Source organism: Lycorma delicatula, chromosome 3 (assembly GCF_047948215.1).
Source record: "Lycorma delicatula isolate Av1 chromosome 3, ASM4794821v1, whole genome shotgun sequence".
In the NCBI taxonomy this organism is placed as follows: Eukaryota; Metazoa; Arthropoda; class Insecta; order Hemiptera; family Fulgoridae; genus Lycorma; species Lycorma delicatula.
In genome coordinates this window covers 194,188,235-194,206,262 of record NC_134457.1, presented here as the reverse complement: position 1 = coordinate 194,206,262, position 18,028 = coordinate 194,188,235, and the positions used below count along the sequence as shown (strand labels likewise).

General features: G+C 26.4%; 1 protein-coding gene across 3 annotated transcripts in view; it reads right to left on the bottom strand.

Moving 5' to 3' along the window:
• Positions 1–18,028, bottom strand: part of PDZ-GEF (PDZ domain-containing guanine nucleotide exchange factor) — a 658,157-nt gene that overhangs the window by 63,244 nt on the left and 576,885 nt on the right. For all 3 annotated transcript variants that reach the window (XM_075361266.1, XM_075361268.1, XM_075361267.1), the window contains 2 exons: positions 16,574–16,672; positions 11,788–11,976 (listed from right to left, as the gene is read on the bottom strand). In XM_075361266.1, the coding sequence (XP_075217381.1) occupies positions 11,788–11,976; positions 16,574–16,672 (288 nt within the window). The remainder of the gene's footprint in view (positions 1–11,787; positions 11,977–16,573; positions 16,673–18,028) is intronic.

The window sequence follows — 18,028 nt, the reverse complement described above, 5'->3', positions numbered from 1 at the left end:
AATGAATGTGAAAATATATATTGCCACAAAATATATAAGAATAATAAACATATGCAAATAGTAAAAATATAGATTTAACATTAAATAATGAATAAATGCAGAAATATTCATATTTGCATGAAGATATGATATGAACAGATCTAAGGCCGCATAATGGAAAGAGTTGAATTAAAAATAATTAACCAATTAAAACACACAATAATGTTAGAAGATCAAAGGTTTCTGGAAGTACAAAAAAGTAATATAATTCACCTTCTGTCTGTAAATAAAATCATTAAGTCAAAACTCAAAGAGAAATTACAAATCCTAAGAGAGACTGGCTTTCATAATACCATGATAAGAGTGTGATGGGAAAGGGGAGGTATCGTGGTGATTGTGAAGAGTTGTTGGTTTCTGTTATTGAGCAGAAGATGAATGTTCTCATCCAGGAAGTGTAAGATTTGACTCCTCATCCCACTATCCTCTCGATTTACCATCTCTCTAAACAGAGAACACAACCGACAACTCCTCTTCCCTTTATCTGTTCAAAGCCCTGAACATTAATAACAGACCAAGTCAATATATACACAACACAGCCGGTAGCTATACAACTATACACTACTACACTATAATGTATTAGGCAACCAGACCGATACAATAAGGACAAAACAATGCCTTTCTCAGACCTTACATGCTCTATATTCAATCTAAGTGATTAATTAATCATATAAAACAACCTAACAACAAAGATAACTGATGGTGTAGATGTAAGAAATTACATTATTTTATTATTATAAATGTAAATTAATAATATTCTGAATTAATTAATCTTGAAAGCAAAGTATTACAGTATACTGTCATGAACTTGTTAAGTGTAAAACAACTGTATGTAAGTGCACATCTGCCTTCTTCCAACTCATTATGTCAAGCTGAGATCTCAGAATATTCTCCTTAACTTAATTGCCACTACCTCATTTTTTAACCTTTGACCTACTAATTTATTATTTTACATTTTAGTATTACAATCACCAATGATTTATTAAACTTTTAAATCTATCATATTAATATTTCCTAGTGATTTTTTTTAATAATTTATCTTTCATTAATTTTGAAGTATTTCATCATAAAATTGTACTTATCCTTTAAAGGTTTAACAATAATAGTACGAATTCATTTTAGTTTTACTTTCAAAATCTTAAGGAATTATAAATTTTAAATTAAAATTTTTCAATGAAAAGCAAACCAAATTCTATAATAAAATTTTTTTTTTTTAATTTATTTCAAAACATTTTCAGCCATCTTTCCAATAATCCTGGGACTAGCTGCTGCCGTTTTCATTACTCTAATAGTACACAGTTTCAAATAAATGCATAATGAATGTTAAAAACAATCCACACATTTGCTAACCACCTCACAAACACAAATCAAAAACTCTGTATCATTGAGCAAAACAAACCTTAACAATTCTATACAAACAAAAAAAAATTTGAATTTAATGAAATATACAAACATACAAAACTCACAACAAAGATAAATTAATAGACACAATTCAAATAAAACATACTTTTCAACCACAGGACATATATTATGTCCTGTGTAATATATATATATATATATATATTGATTTTTCTAAAGTCAATACTTATAAGACCCATATTCCTCTGTACCAATACATTGTATTTTTTATAATAAAAATCAAACTTGAACACCCCAAGTACAGAATTATAAAATAAATGAAATGACAGTTACCTTATTTTTCTTTTCTTTATTCCAATAGCACTTTTGCAGGATCCCACATCATCAGTTGTACATAAATTATTTTTATGTTTTTAGATAAAAATAGATATAATCAGAATGTATATAAATAATTTCAAATCCACTCAGTAGGGTAACATGGAATAAACCCGGCCATGGGTTCCATGGAATAAATCTTCTAATTATTTTATTTTTAAGTTAATTTTAATTTTTAATTCTTAATTGATGTCAACTTTAAACATATGTAATTATTTTATTTAATTGACTTCATGTTTTCTACATATAATAGTAACTTTAATTTTAATATTTTAATTTTTTTGTAAAAAAAGATTGTTATGTTTTGATATGTAATTTTATATAATTTATACACAACTGATGATGTGGGATCCCGCGAAAGTGCTATTGAAATAAAGAAAAGAAAAATAAGGTGTTATTTCATTTATTTGTAATTTTGTACTTAGGTTGTTCAAGTTGGTTTTTGTTTATAAAATAGATAGTTTTTGTTTTAAATGGTTTTTATTACAAATTTCTAGCCTAATAATAAGGTGAAAACAGAAGTACCAATTACTAGGATGATTGCAATGACGACTGCAAACATTAAAAAGTTTTTTAAATATTTCATACTATACAATTCAGTTTGGTATGTTGTAATACATTAATAGGTAACAACATAGTGAATTATATATACTGCAGAATTAAATGTACTTTAATGTGACATACTGTAAGTAAAAAATATCACATGTGTAATTTTAAAATAAACATTCAGTTTAACAAACAAATACAAATCGATTAAAAAAATTACATAACAGACAATCCTGACAACAGATTAATATTTTGAATGGATTTTGTTAAAAACAAACACTAGAGAATTAGAAAAAACATAAAGTTTACAGATTTTGTTTAAAATTGCTACACCAGTTTAACAGATAACAGTGAAAACAACTTGTTTTATTTAAATGTTAAATAAAATATTTTATATTTTCACCAACAAATTAATTAAATTAAAAGTCTTAACTTGACAGTGCTTTTGTATAATTAAAATAAATTTTCTGTTATTCAATAATAAAAATGTTAAAAAATCCATCTGTCTACACACATCATGTTTTATATATTGTTTACCACTGTAATATGGCTCTCCACGAGTACTTTTGATAACTCTTCTTTTAATTAACTGACATGCAATGTAAATTTTATGTTTAATATCTATTTAATCAGCATTTATTAACATGTTTTGATATAAGTATTTAAATACAACTAAAAAAAAAAAAAAAAAAAAAAAAAAAAACAAAATGATCAGATTAATATTAATCTGTCTTAATAAAACAAATTAATGGCCATTCTGATGCTAGTTTTAAAGCACATCAGTAATGTATTTTCACACAAAATCATACATTCCCACATACACACTCTATAACCTCAGTATGACTAAATTATGAATACTTTACTATTTAAATATAAGTTCATAATTTTTATAATTCTTAAATGTTACTTTCTGTTTTTTGACATTATTTTTAATAAAAATTGATATTCACAGAAATATTATGTCGGCTTTTCATATACATTATTAACTTAGCAATTCTTTAGACAGTGCTATAAAATGAATCCTACCATCTAATTATTAATGATAGAATGGGATTTTAAATTCAATTAAAAATAACTATGTTTCACAACTAGATTTTAAACTAAGTCCTGCAAACAGCTGAAATAATAGCCGATCACCATGCTAAATATTTGACATACTGAGGTTAATAATTTTAATTTACATAAGGAATTTAATACAGTATTAAGATTAGAAAGAAAAAATCAAGCTTATAAACATATGCAAAAAAAATGTATAGTCACAAGATTATTAATTATACTATTAATTCACTAATCACAAGCGTAAATGAATATTGTGAAAATATTTATCGGAGATTAACTATAAGGAAGCAATACATTGTAGAATGGACCACTAAAAACAATATTTATATTTAAGCTACCACATTTTTCTATAAAAAAAAACACAACACAGTTGTAGGACTTTCCTGTTACAAGACATTTTTCTGATGCATGGCTTATACACACAACTTAATTAAAAATATTTGTCATTTTATTTAAATATATTTTTTGTTTATTTAATTCAATGATTCTAACTAAAGTGCGTGCTCATACCATATTTCACTCACGCAGGTGAACATGTGAGCACTCACGCACCAACCCCTTTAAATACTCTTTTACAATTTAAATATTATTCATTTACTTAATTCTACTGATCATCGCTCATAATGTAGCAGACGACTACAACAGCTGTACATCAGTGCTACACTAGTACTCCTTGTGATGAGTGGAGGTACTATTGACACAGTATATCCATTTAGCCACTAATTTATTTAAAGTATTTTTGGAATTCGAGTGCGATTTTGCAAGATTTTTTTTTGCAGATATTATTATTTTTTTTAATTAACAAATGTGCCTAAGAAAAGTAAGATCTTAATTAGGCAAAATCTCACGATGTTGACCTTGCTATACAGCCTCACCCCCTCGACTTTTAAAGTTGAAAATTTAATGGCCCCATATGTAAGGGTAATCTGACTAAGTTTGGTCAAAATCAGTCCAGAAGTTCTGGATATATAAAGAGTGCGACACCAAACACACACACACGCACATAAATATGAACATCTGAAAAAATTCTATCAGTTTTTTGGGTTCCTTTGGTGACAAAACGTCAAGATCCGGTGAAAACCACATATGCCCAAATTGAACTGATTACAATACTTTCCCTTCTAAAGCTACGGCTCCGCTACAGCACTATACAGGAAAGTAAAAAAAAAATCTATATGAAAAAATAAAACTATTTCTGGAAATTCAAATTATTTCTAAATAAAGCACATTCAAAGTAACTTTCATTTATCATTCTAATAGTTTAATTATTACTGGAAAAAGAAAAGGACAGCCTTTTTTTTCACCAATTTTGTTTCTTAATTTTTTCTTCTAATTAATTATCAAAGTATTCTCCATTAACTGGCGAATTTTCAACTCAGTTGATTAAATTGTTTAATTAATCATCTTGTTTTTATAATGTACATGCATTTAGCATTAAAATAGATTATATTATACTAATACCACTATAATTAAGAAATTAATAAATAAAGTATAAAAATAATAAGTACTGTATAATAAATTATAAATAAATTGAAACTCTAGAAATAACACAGTAAGTTCTAATTTAATATGATATAAAATGTAATTATTTCTTTTTATCCCGTAATTAACATATTTTCACGCAAACTACTTCTTTTGCAATTAGTCTTTTAACAGAAATAATAAAAAAAAGGGATATGTATTTTTTATATAGAAACTGAAAATTTCAATGTTTTCATTTTTATTAACAAATATGATAAAAATAAATTCAGAAAATTAAAGGTTCTGATTTAATTTACAGATGAAAAATACATTATGATATTGTAATTTGGAAAATATATTATTTTTAACTTATTTAAACAGAAAAAGTATGTCCTTTAAACAAACATCCACAATCATAATCACACAAATGGTTAATAGAATCGCAAACCATAACAAACAGACTGATGCAAAACAATTTATAGTATTCGCTTGAAGATATTTACAAATTCCAGAACAAAGATAAGTTGCCGCATCATTAAATGATAACATTTCTCATATACGGTTCAAATATTTAAACTTATTCGTAGTTTATCATGCATACATTTCATTCATTAATAAATGTTTCATCACATATCAATATATATGTATATATATATATATATATATATATATATATATATATATATATATATATATATCCTTATAACTGACATTCTGCTTTGAAATCAGGAAATCCAAAAAAATTATGTCTATAAGCAGAAATGATTTTAAAACAAAAGTTTATAAATAAAAATTGAATAAGTACGAACTATAAAAATTCCAATGAAAAATATCTAACATTAACAGCAAAATTCTGTGTGGATACCACATGACTTCCTTGTACGCCTATTAAATTACATATACACATTTTTTTTAAATGAAAAGTACATAAAATTTTATTTCATTAATAACTTTTTTTTTATTGTTATTATTGAATTATTTATTGTAAAAATTTGTTTACAATCAGGGGTTAATAATTATTAATAAATCAATATATTTAAATATTTAATATTTAATTTTTTTTTTAATTTATTTAAATTTAAAAAAAATTTAAATCCCTTCAGCATGCCAGAAGGTAGAGGTAGATTACACCAGTGCTATGTTGAGAATAAAAAAGATTTTTACCTCAAAATTAAGAAAAACTTAATTTTAACTTAAATTTACTCAATATGACAAAGGTTGCATGTGAAAAAAGTTTCACATGTTTAGCATACAACAAGCATATCTTCTTAATTTTGGTCATCCATCGCTGTAAGGGTTGGTCATATCAAAAATTGCTTTGATTGGTGATAGGGAACATCCTTGTCGGACTCCCTTTTTTAATACGGCTTCTTTCTTCTGTTCTTCAATTATTACTGTTGCTGTTTTGTTCCTGTAAATGTTAGCAATTGTTCTTTATCTCAGTACTTAACCATAATTATTTTAAATGCTGAACATTTTATTTCAGTCTATATTATTGAATGCCTTTTCCAGCTCTATAAATGCCAAGTTTGTTTGTTTGTTTTTCTTTAATCTTTCTTCTACTATTAATCTGAGAGCTAAAATTGTTTCCCTTGTCCCTATACTTTTTCTGAAACCAAATTGATCTTCTCCTAACACTTCTTCCACTCTTCTCTCATTTCTTTTGTACAGAATTCTAGTTAAGATTTTTGATGCACGGTAGTTAAAAGCTAATTGTTCTGTATTCTTCACATTTATCTGCTCCTTCTTTCTTTGGTATCATGACTATAACACTCTTTTTGAAGTTTGACAGAACTTTCCCTTTTTCATAAATATTACATACCAGTTTGTATAATCTATCGCTTCCTCACCTGCAGTGCGCAGTAATTCTGCATGTATTCTGTCTATTCCAGGAGCCTTTTTGCCTATCAGATCTTTTAATGTTCTTAAATTCAGATCTCAGTATTGTTTCTCCCCTTTCATCCTCTTCGACTTCCGCTTTTTCCTCTAAACACCATTTTCTAATTCATTTCCTCCATATAACTCTTCAATATACTCCACCCACCTATTGACCTTTCCTTTCATATTATAAGTTGGTGTACCATCTTTGTTTAACATATTATTAGATTTTAATTTATGTACCACAAAATTTTCCTTAACTTTCCTGCATGCTCCGTCTATTGATCTGATTACCAATGATCATTTCTCTTTCCACTTCTGAACACTCTTCTTTAATCCACTCTTCTTACGCTAGTTTGCACTTCCTGTTCATAGTATTTCTTAATTGTCGATAGTTCCTTTTACTTTTTATTTATATAAGTTTTAGGCCCTTATCCAAACAATAGTAGAAACTTTAATCAAATTTGATATTTTACTTAATAAAAAAGTTATAGCAATATTTTTTTTTTGAAAAAGCCACCCCATGGCCGAATTTTGGCCGTTAACAAACGCGACTGAGATTTTGGGTTGAGTTTTTTTTTTAGGGAACAATTTGAAAGTGACTGGCGTAAAATTACAGCAGTTCTCATGTCCAAAAGAAAGTGAAATATTTTAATATGAAATACTTTTTTATTTTACATAAATGTATATATAAATTTTTGAGCTGATGGTAGTTTTGGAGCTGTGAAACACGAAGATATGTCAAAATTTTCCAGAGGTTGAATCATGGTACCCATTACAATAGGAAGCTTTTTTATGAAATCTACCCAACAGGAAAAAGTGAATGAAGTCAGACTCGAACCGATCCAAATATTTCATTAATTAAAATTTTATTTGGATATAACTCTAGAAACCAATGAAAATAAGTACCACTTATAACATATTATTGAAAAGCTCTCGATGAGAGCTTATTACTGCAGTTAAGAAGAAGTCCAAAATCCAAATTTTTTTGATTTTGGATATTTCTGGTCGTCAATTGCAATCAAAAGGGGAGGTGCACAACTAGATGTTATAATAGTCCAAAATCCAAAATTTCAACATTCTACAGCGAATCATTTTGAATTATGTGAGATAAATTTGTAAATATGTATATACATATGTATGTACAGACATACAGACATCACGCCAAAACTAGTCAAAATGGATTCAGGGATGGTCAAAATAGATATTTCCATTGAAATCTGAAAACTGAAATATTTCGTGATTACAATACTTCCTTGTACTAGTTAATGAAATTTTAAAAATTGTCTCTTACATTATCTACCCCTTCTCTCTTAGCCTTTCCTCCTGAGCAGTATTCTAATTTATAACAGGCATGCAGTTTACATAAGTTACCATTTTTAATTGTATTTCAAATTAGGTAAATCAAAATCATTCTGTAGTTCAGAATATCTGAACTCCAGAGTTAATAAAAAAAAGAATTCTAAAAAAAGGGTACTAAAATCATCAACAAAAAAAATTATCTTCTTTAAATTTTTCCAAAATCAGACAACTACCAAGAACTTGTAATCCTAAATTTGACATTGACATCAAATATTCAAATTTTGAAGAAAAGTTTGTATTTTTAGGTTTTAGTGGGTTTTTTAAAAAAATTACATAGGTCCACAAAAAAACAAAATCCATAGAAAGTAAGCATGATTGCAAGAAATGCAAACATGAAAGAACACCATCTTGAAAAAATTAATGACATAAATGCTGAGAAACTATGTAAAAGATTGCAATCAAATGTTAGAAGTATCTTTAAACCACGTATGTAGAAAGTGGACATTTTTGTTAAGAAATGTTTCCAATTAAGTTGTCTGAAAAAACTATATAGTTAACAGAGAAGTTCTTATACAAAATAAAAAATAATCATTGAAATAGGTCTATTCTGTAAATAGTTAGGAAAATAAATTAATACACAGATGGGACTGAGAACTTCCTTTTTTTTGAAATCGGTTAATAAAAAAGTAGTTATTCATCCATCTTTCTGAAATGTCACCGAAAACAGCTTAAGCCAAAATGCAAAACATGATTTTCATATTCATTCGAAAACACTACTTACAACATTTTCACAGATGAATTTCTCAAACAGAGTTGGTACAGTTTTGATAAGATTTTAATATGTTTCTTATAATGTAGCAAACTATATTTTTCCACATATTTTAAAGCAGCTGCTATTTTCAAAATATTATAGAAATGTAATAATTTACTTATATTTCTTAAATCAAAAACTGAATATCATATGAAACGTTAAAAGAAGTTTTATAAATTTTAATATGCATACATTACTTCCATCGTACATTTTTGCACATATTTTAAATACCTGCAAACAATCACTTTTTATATTTTCAAGGGCTTTACATTTTTGGTAGAGCCATGTTGGAAATATGGACTGATGTAATCATGAGAGAAAAAGGTATCTGTAGAGACTCTCTTATACAGAGCTCAAGGAAAAATCTGGATCACCTGAAACAACTTTTTTGAAAAAACTCAACTTTTCAAGAAAATTCAATTTCTGATGATGCAAAGATAAATAAAACACTTATCTTACTCATAGATAGTGGTCATGCATAAAAACTAAACTTCAGTAAAAAAAGTAGTAAAATGTGCATGAACACACACACACACACACACACACACACACACACACACACACACACACACACCACATCCATATAAGCACCCTTTGTGCTTATTGTCTTTTCACTATAAAATTTCTCATGAATTCTGAAACTGCAAGAAAATATATTACACAAAGAAAAACACCAAACAGCTTCAAAGAATATAACTTTCTTTTTTACTGTTTAGCCCTCCAGTAACTACCGTTTAGATAATTCTTCAGAGGATGAATGAGGATGATATGTATGAGTGTAAATGAAGTGTAGTCTTGTACATTCTCAGTTCGACCATTCCTGAGATGTGTGGTTAATTGAAACCCAACCACCAAAGAACACCGGTATCCACGATCTAGTATTCAAATCCGTGTAAAAATAACTGGCTTTACTAGGACTTGAACGCTGTAACTCTCGACTTTCCAAATCAGCTGATTTGGGAAGACGTGTTAACCACTAGACCAACCCGATGGGTTCAAAGAATATAACTGGATTAACTATAACTCAATTAACTTAGCTTAATTATAATTGGATTAGCTATAGGGTAAAACTAAATGTAATTAAACTACAAGTATACTAGTCTACCTAGATTCAAGTTTATTTAACATGCAAATCTGAAAAATATATTATTTAAATATGCTTTTTTTACTATATTTAAGTTTCTGTGAATATTGTTAAAAAAAAGTCATATTGAATAGTTACACTAAAGTTAAAAAAAAAGTGAGAGTGAAAACACTTTAAATTTTTGGGTTAGGAACTTTAACAAACATCCATTATTTGCTACATTCAAAAAACTTGTTTACAATTGTCACTTGTAAAATTTAGTTTTTCCCAGCATCGTACATTTTTAGTTAAGATTCATTAATTCAGCATTTACAAAACTTGTGAATTTTATCATTAAACTAATAAATTTTTAAATGAAAAAAAAAAAAAAATTTAAGACCTACTCAAACGGTTGAAAGTCATACAAACACAATACATAAGACTGGAAATTAATTTTATTACATAAACCGAAAAGAATTTATCAATAAACAATATCATTAACATATTAACTAAGAAAGCAATGGAATGAAACATAAATAATTAATATAACTTTTAAAAGAGATTTTAGAGTTAACCTGAAAGCACAATAAAATTCAAATAAAAAAAAATTAATCACATTACAGCAAAGCAAAACAAATTCAGTAAGATCAAAGCAGAACTATATAGTAAAACAAAATATTGTCAATCATTTCTGGTAAGGATACACACAATATCTTTACTACATACTATGGAGGAGATTGTTTTGTATATCTTCAAACAAGTAAGGGACAAAAATATCTTGTGCTCCATGTAAGAAAGCTATTAAACAAAGCAGTAATATTTTAATCACAAACCTATAAACAAGACAGTTCAGGCAACTGGTGTATTGGTTAGCAACCTGTCGATGCTAAGAATCAGATCTTCTGATATAATTCCCAGCAAGGATTCAATTTATGACTTGTGAATCTACTACTTTATTGATAAAATCAAAAACACTGCTTTTTGGCAGAGAAAGACATTCATTGCTATTGATAAAAGCACTCTTAAAATGCTAACATATATCGGTTCAATAAACTAATTAAAAAAAGGAAATGTAAACATATAATAAAGCAGATGAAGTAGGAAGTGTGTAGGCTTTGAGCAATTTTATAGATGTTAGATTTATTTCCTTTAACACCAAATAAAACTACATTATCAGAAAACCGTGAAATAATGAATCAAACAAGTAAAAATGATTTAGCTGTAAATGGGTGTTACAATATTTATTTTCATTACTGAACTGAGTCATCTAAATAATGATTAAGTGAAAGAATGAAATCACTGATCCAATGTTCTGATAAATTATTTGTATGAAAAGGATTTATACTGAATAACTGAGAGCAATAAAATAAGTTAACTATCAATAACAAATCTAAGTTCAAATACTGTGCATAAGATAACCTGGTATAAGAGCCTAGAAGTGTCTACATCCAGTCTATTTCATGATAACTTTTCATGTCCAGTGTTCACAGCACTTCATGACTAAACAATAAACAATCAGTAAAACATATTTATTTATTCTCCATCCACATACATCAGAAAAAATAAAAATACTGAACACATTTTAAAATGATGACAACTAATCATGCATTTCACATCTGTAATAGGATCTAATATTGAATAACAATTGCATCAATGATCAACTCTATTTTATATTGTAGATAAGGATATGGAAAAATGCCCATATAATTATGGCAGGATAAAGAAAGCTTCAGTCACAAATTAGGACAGACCAAAATAGATTTTTCAATGAACAGAAACATAAAAAAGAGACCACTTTTACAAAATTCACTATAAAACTCAGATATGCACAAATCATAACCAATTTCAGATAACAGAAAGAGAAAAAATTAAAATGCAATTTATAAAATGTACTTACATCAGTGCTTTCAGCAAGATCCTCTTCATCTGAATCTACGATAGACTCAACCAGGCCGGACAGGTCGACTTCATCGGCTTCAACAGAACTATGTACAGATGTCATCGTATCTGAACCAGAGTATGCAGAACTTGTATCTGACGAGTGTGAGCTGCGATTTGATTTTTGATACAGTTCAGGCCGGTTAAACTGTATTAAAATAAACAAAAAATAAATGAGTAAACAATTCATAAAAATGCAAAAAGGTAATAATAAAATATTCTCAAAGTAAATGAAAAAAGTTAAAAAAAACACAATAAATAATTTACTAAAATGTTCTGTTTACATTAATTTTAAATGCTGTGTTTATGATTTTATACAGAATAAACTTTGAACTACTGATTCATGAAGTCCAGAAACCTTTTTTTCTTTTCACTAAACAGCACTCTGGAAACTACAGTTATGACAAAAATTCAAGCATTGAGGTATCGTTCTTCAAAAACTGTCATATTATTAAGTTCCATAAATTAAAAATTTCTGTAGTGTTTAACAAAAAATAGTACTTTATTATTCTACCAATATAATTTATGTAAATTTCATGGTTCTACGTCAGTCTTACGCATCAGTGTTGTTACCAGCCTTCTAGGAATTCTGTTTGGTAACTTTATGAATAAATAAAGTAGTAATCAGTAAACATATTTAGCCATATTTATCAATAATAAAGTTGTTTATTTAAATATAAACAAAACATCAAAACATGAAAAACCATTTACAGAGTACATTACTTATAATTCATGTACAACCATCTAAATCTCAAAATTAAATAAACAAAAGGTCCTGGACAACAGAATAAACAAGATTCCTCTTTAGTCTGTAAGTTCAATCTGGAACACTTTTATACGAGTAGCATTTTTAAAAACAAAAACATGGAACGGAAGCATTAAAAAATAAAAACAATTAACTCCGTATTGTTTAATAAAAAAAATCTTAATCAATTATCAAAATTAATTTGTATATTATTATTGTCTCTGTAGATGAATTCTGTTGGTGAAAAAAAAGAGAACTACCCCAACCAAAGGGACTCTTTTACTTGCCAACTAGGCTTAAAATTAATATCAACAATAAGAATGGATTTCTAATTTAATTTAATCTGATTTAAAAAAATAAAAATTACAATATCTTAACCTTATTATCAGTTATTTATGCATTTTAAATAACGATTAACACAATATGTAATAGTTTAAATTTGCTTTAACTATTTACTATAGATAAAAAGAACAAATGAATGTTAATATCTTACAATTTTTGACAAATAAGTAATTTTTTACCTAATCAAAGCGGATTTAAATTGCCTTAAAATCTTATGTAATTTTTTACCTCAACAAAAAACCATTATTTAACTTAAATCATACAATTCAAATAACAATTCTTACAACATCGACCAATCGAGTACAACAATTGATTAATTTACTCTGTTAATATTAATAAATATTTTATTCTATTTGAGTTCAGTTAAAAATAGTTGCAAAGATTCTTTTTTATTAGAGCATGATGAGCAGACACTTTAATTATAATTAGAAACAGAAGCACGCAAGAAAAAACCACTTGACTCTTGCAGATGTAAAATAAAAGAGAGAAAGAATTTCTTTTTATCTTATAATCATTATAATAATTAATTTCCTAATTCATGAAAATATAAAATTTTAAATGTAAAATTTCAAAAAATGTATCAAAAAAAAATAAATGTAAATGTCTTTAATGGAATTAAAATATACTAGATGAACTTCTGAATCATTTCTACAACCAAACATATCTGATGAATAGATTGGCTGATGACAGATGAAAATTACACCATATAACACCTTTACATTCAATATACAATTTAATATAATAAAAAATATATTAATAAAAAATATCACTGTACTTCTTCAATCTAACATATAACCCATAAACTTAAAAATTTCTATTACACAAAACTGAATATATATTAAAATCTGCAAACACACTATTTACAAATTAAAAAATAAGTTCTACTGTTTGAGTTCACTTGCTGCTTAGTAATATAAGACACGTGAGTTCATTTTTACGACAATTAACAAACACAAAGTGCATTTAATTTTGAATGTTAAAAAAGTATATGGTATATATTTACACCCAAAACAACAGCAGAATAATAATTAACAACAAATATTATATTTCAATTTAAAAACACAAACTATGGATAAATTTCCCATGGTAGTTGTCATTAACTAATTATTTCAATATCTATATTAAAATAATAATAAATATATTTACTATGAATGAAAATGAAGAAAACCAGAATACTTTCATCGACAGAATTCTCTAGAGTGAAAAACAGCTACAAGAGCTTCACACATACTAAATAATTATCTCATTTTTTTATAACTGTTTCTCTTAACATAAATCAGTGTTAAAAATACAAGGATCAAAACAAAAACTTATTAAAACAACTTATTCATAAAAAATAAAAAAAATTACTTTCCCTGTGGTTAAATAAATACTATCTCAAACCATAAAATGTGAGGAGTATATTTATATACTTTTTTTACTTATTTGTACATAGTAATAAATAATTTTTTCTTCATCTTCATCAATTTTTAAATTTTTTAAGAATTTGCATTTAGAATCCTTTATATTAATATTTTCATAATTAGTTCAACAAAATTAATTTTTATTTTATTTTATAGCTAGCATGTTCACATAATACTGTTATAAAGCCCTATAACACACACACACCACACATAGTTTTGTAGAAATCCTTTTTTCAAACACAGTGATCAGTTACCCAACTTTATCAGTTTATATAATTTGAAAATTTTGGTCAGAAAAATGGTGTCAGCAAAGAACAGAAAACCTAAAATTAACTAAATTTCAAATCAGGTTCAAAAGTGAATTAATTTAGATTTCACATTTGTTTCTTGGTACTACAATAGGTCTTGGGATCAATTCTCGTTATAATGTTTACATAATAATATTAAAAAAAAAAAAAATGTAAAACATGTTTCCTGTCCTATAATATACTAGTATACAATCTTAATATAAATTATTTATAATTCAAGAAAATAATATATACATTTTCTTAGCGAATGATCCAATAATTTATTTTACATTTTGCTAAGTATCTGATTTACATGAAATTTTATAAAACAGAGAGTGGATCTAATATTTTAAATAAACTTATGTAATGTAATAAAAAATTGAACAAGCATTGTGCAGTTAAAAGTTAATTAGATAAAATATGACTTTCTAGATTAAGTAAACAAGTAGACCTACATGAAACATGAAAGCAATTAATGATTTTAAATAATGTAATTATTTTACAAACATGAATATGTGAGTGTGTGTGTGTGTGTGTGTGTGCGTGTGCGCGTGCCGCACGCACGAACACACACAATAATACAATTTATACACAATGTTATCACATTGTATATAAATTGTCAAAGGTGAAAAATTAACAAACAATATTGTCCAAGGAAGTATGATAACTAAATTCAATTTCTTTGCTGCATGGCTAATAATTCATTTAACATATTTTTGCTATTGATAATACAATACACATTTCCGTTTCCTTAAAAATTAATTCCTTAAAATAAAAATTTAATAAAACAAAATTAAATTAGAAAAAATTAACTTAAAAACAAAATTTAGTAAGAATATAAATAAAATTTAACTAATTACATTCAAGACAGTTTAGATCAGTTTATTGAACAAATCAAGCTTGGACAAATCTTCCCACAGAATACAAAGGAAGAAAACTAAAAGTACTGTAACTACAACAAAAAATTATTATAGTATGTGACAAGGAAACTAAAATGTCTGTTTATTTAGATATCAGGATAGCACAGTAACAAAGGAACGTAGGCAAAGAAACAAAAATAAGATCAGTCAATAAAGCTTTTAAAGGAAAAAGAAAAAAAGATTACAAAACCATTAGGTAAAATAACAATGAAAATATTGGCTGAATGTTTGGATTGTGATATTACATTCTGCACAAAGATTTTAATAAAGAGAATGAAAAGATACTGGAAGTTATTCGATAAACAGTCTGAAAGAGGACAAACTATAGAGAAAGACAGGGAACTGTTTTAATGTTACAAAAATTGGAAAATTACATAAACACACTAAAAAAATAAGTAAAAGAAAAATTGAATGTAAGGAAACATAACAAAAAAAAAACAAAACAAGGAAAAGTAGAAATAAAGACACTTACTAAAACAAAAACAGATAATAATTATGACTCTTGAGGCATACATGTACACTTTTATAAAATCAGTTTAATAGCCACCCTTAGAGGGTAGGGAGGGATAAAATTCATATTTTAAGTGGGAACTAATACCCATCAGTACTAAAACAAATCATTTTAATTCCATCGATGAGATATTGGTATAAAAAAAAAAATCATCATTCAAAAATTCTTAATAACTGGTGGCCTTTTAAACATTACCATCAACATTTGCCAATGTACCTTCAGATTTCATTATATTGTAATATCATAAGAACCGATAATATCTATTAACTTTATTTAAAAATTTTTAGAATAAAAAAATGGGGAACATACTGTTAAGATAAAAGCCCTATTAAAGAATGATAATGATAGAAGGCAAAATGCATCAGAAGAGTAAACACCTTAAACCCGACATTTTCTTATCACCATACATATACTACAAAATAAATTAGAAGGTTAATAGTAAAACAAAATTTAATAAAATAATAAATACAAATAAGAGTATATATATTCATTAAATATGATTATCAAATGGCAGCAGTACATAAATTAAATACTTACAGACTCGTCAAGGACAAGATTCACTCCTCCCCGGTCCATGGTTGGGGGTACACGTGGTCTACCCCCACCACCACCCCCTTGAACTTCAGGATAATCAACCTGGAATCAAGAAAAAATGAACTGTTAGATTCAAAAATTTGGATAAAAATATCTTCTTTGAACATATTTAAGGAATAAATATATACAAAATCATTACACAACTTACAATCTCATAATAATAGAACAATAATCCATTATTAAAAAGTGACATAAATAAAACTACATGGAATCTGAGGTAAAATAAGTGATTTTATTCTAAATCTAATATTAAAAAACTAGTTGAAATATTTCTAATGTCCATGATGGGGTAACAATATATCTGCATTTCAACTGCATTAAATCATCTGCCTGACTTGACAATTTTCATATACTACAAAATACATCTTATAAAAAAAAATAAATAACAGAATGACTGTAACTGTTACCCTATTGTTGCAATTTAAATAAATAAATATTACGGTAGAACTATGTTTTTATAAAATCACAAAACATGGTAAAACTGTTCACAGATTGATTGACACTTAAAAATATTCATGGACTTTGTTTACTATTACTACCTTTTGCACCATGATTTTCTAAAAATAAAATCAAATGCTCACTGCTCTCACTATTTTAATGCTTCAGAACAGAACTATTACAATTTTATGATAAAATTAACAACTTTAAGAAAATGAAAAATAAATCTACACATAAAAAATATATTTTATATTTAAAATTATTAAATTTTAACATTCAAATAGCATGAAAATAGATTTTCAATAGACATTTACTTGCTAATTGTTTGCTCCTACTTCAATTTAGAATACAACGGCAGCAAAAGTGTTAGCCACTTTTAGTTGCCTAAATATGCAACTAATTAATATATTCTATGCATAAATATATATGTATATGTATACAAATGATTCATTAATATTTTGACCACTGCATTAATAAAATTTAATATTATATAAAATATAAACCTTTATAGTAGTTATATTCCAGTATTACATTAACTAATACAATTTATTAAATAATTTCTGATTAAGAATATTTATTTTATTTTAAATTACATTTTTACAAATTACAGTTGTAATATAAGCACCATAGTTATGAATATTACTAATAAAATGAGAAATTTAACGAAAGTAGAAGTATCATGTTAAGGTGAATAAACAGTGAGAGGCATGTATTAAATAAATTGTGCAAGACAGGAAGAAATACCGGAAAAAAATAAATATCAAGCAACTATCTGATTGTGGTTAAGACAATTGGGTAAATAAATAATTTTCAATCGTAGGTACTTTTTTTTCTCACAATGCCAAGCAAAACTGACCATATCAGAATTTTTAAGGTTAAATGCAGAAATGAGTTCTTTTTAATTAATAATTTTTACTTCAATTTCTCCTTCCAAAAGGTGGTAAATTTAAAAAAAAAAAT